The 1,374-nt window shown below is 45.0% G+C and overlaps 1 gene segment (V, D, J or C); it reads right to left on the reverse strand.

The window, feature by feature from the left end:
• Positions 1-189: 189 nt before the first annotated feature.
• On the reverse strand, positions 190-701 carry LOC107302223 (the record flags this gene model as incomplete). The annotated part of the segment is given in 2 exon segments: positions 190-509; positions 612-701. Coding segments are annotated over 2 exon segments (366 nt in total), but the record flags the coding sequence as incomplete, so codon positions are not given.
• Positions 702-1,374: the final 673 nt, after the last annotated feature.

Consider the following 1,374-nt stretch of genomic DNA (forward strand, 5'->3'; position numbering starts at 1 on the left):
AGGAAGATCATGCCTTGGAGGGTTAGGGAGGCCAGGAGTCATAAGGTAGACTTCGCCCCAGGGAGATTCTTGGCTTGGCATTCTTTTTCTCTCCAAGGAACAGGGAGATCTTCCTTTTTTTTTGTATGGTTGAGCTTCTCCAAGCCAGCCCAGAAGGTTGAACGCCTCAGAAGCAGGTTTTTGTCGCACTTCCCCCTTAATTTGTATCACTGTGCACTGGCTACTGTCCCACACCTGGCAGTAATAGTCGGCCTCGTCCTGAGCCTGGGCCCTGGAGATGCTTAGGGTGGCCGTGTTGCCAGAGTTGGTGCCCGAGAATCGATCTGAGATCCCCGTAGGCCTGCTGCTATCAGCATATATAATCAGAACAGGAGGATTCCCAGGTTTCTGCTGGTACCAGTGAACATTCTTTTCTCCAATGTCACTTCCTGAACAAGTGATCCTTTCATTCTGTCCCAGGGAGACAGACACGGATGACGGCTGGGTCAGGACATACTGAGCAAAGGATCCTATGCAAAGAAACAAACAAAGAAATTAAAAAATGTCTTGGGTAAAAGAGCATTTTCACTCGATGAAACATCTAACCAACAACTTCTCTTCTTGTACAGCACCTGAGGAGTGCACGAACAACGAGAGAAGGAAGGGAGCCCAGAACATGATGCAAACTCTGATGCACTTTCCTTCTGAGGGCAAAAAAAAAGGTCATCAAACCTCTTCAACTCTTCCCTTTTAAAGGTCACAGGTTTTGTGGCCAACCCACAGATGCAAAGCATTTGCTTTGAAGTAGAAGATGTAATAGTAGAAGAGAGCACTTTAGTCTAAGTCTGCTCACTGCCAGGAGTTCGATCCTGACCAGCTCAAGGTTGACTCAGCCTTCCATCCTTCCGAGGTTGGTAAAATGAGGACCCGGATTGTTGGGGGCAATGTGCTGACTCTGTAAACTGCTTAGCAAAGTACTATGAAGTGGTATACAAGTCTAACTAAGGAGGACTTTTTTTTGACAGTGAGAACAATTAATCAATGGAATAGCTTGCCTTCAGAGTTGTGGATACTCCATCACTGGAGGTTTCATTCATCTCACTTGGAATCTAGAAATACTTAGGATACTCCATCACTGGAGGTTTCATTCATCTCACTTGGAATCTAGAAATACTTAGGATACTCCATCACTGGAGGTTTCATTCATCTCACTTGGAATCTAGAAATACTTAGGGTGACCAGTAGCTGGTTGGTCTAAGATCCTCCTGGATCTCTTTCCATCCTCATATATGATAGGAGAGGATCTTCACTAAAGATCTGTTGATATCAGGGAACAGACTCTCTCCCAGTCTTCTTACTTGAACAACTGACTTGCAAAAATTCAGACAAAAACAT

The sequence above is a fragment of the Protobothrops mucrosquamatus genome, unplaced genomic scaffold (assembly GCF_001527695.2).
Source record: "Protobothrops mucrosquamatus isolate PMUCROS unplaced genomic scaffold, P.Mucros_1.0 scaffold36856, whole genome shotgun sequence".
NCBI classification, from domain to species: domain Eukaryota; kingdom Metazoa; phylum Chordata; class Lepidosauria; order Squamata; family Viperidae; genus Protobothrops; species Protobothrops mucrosquamatus.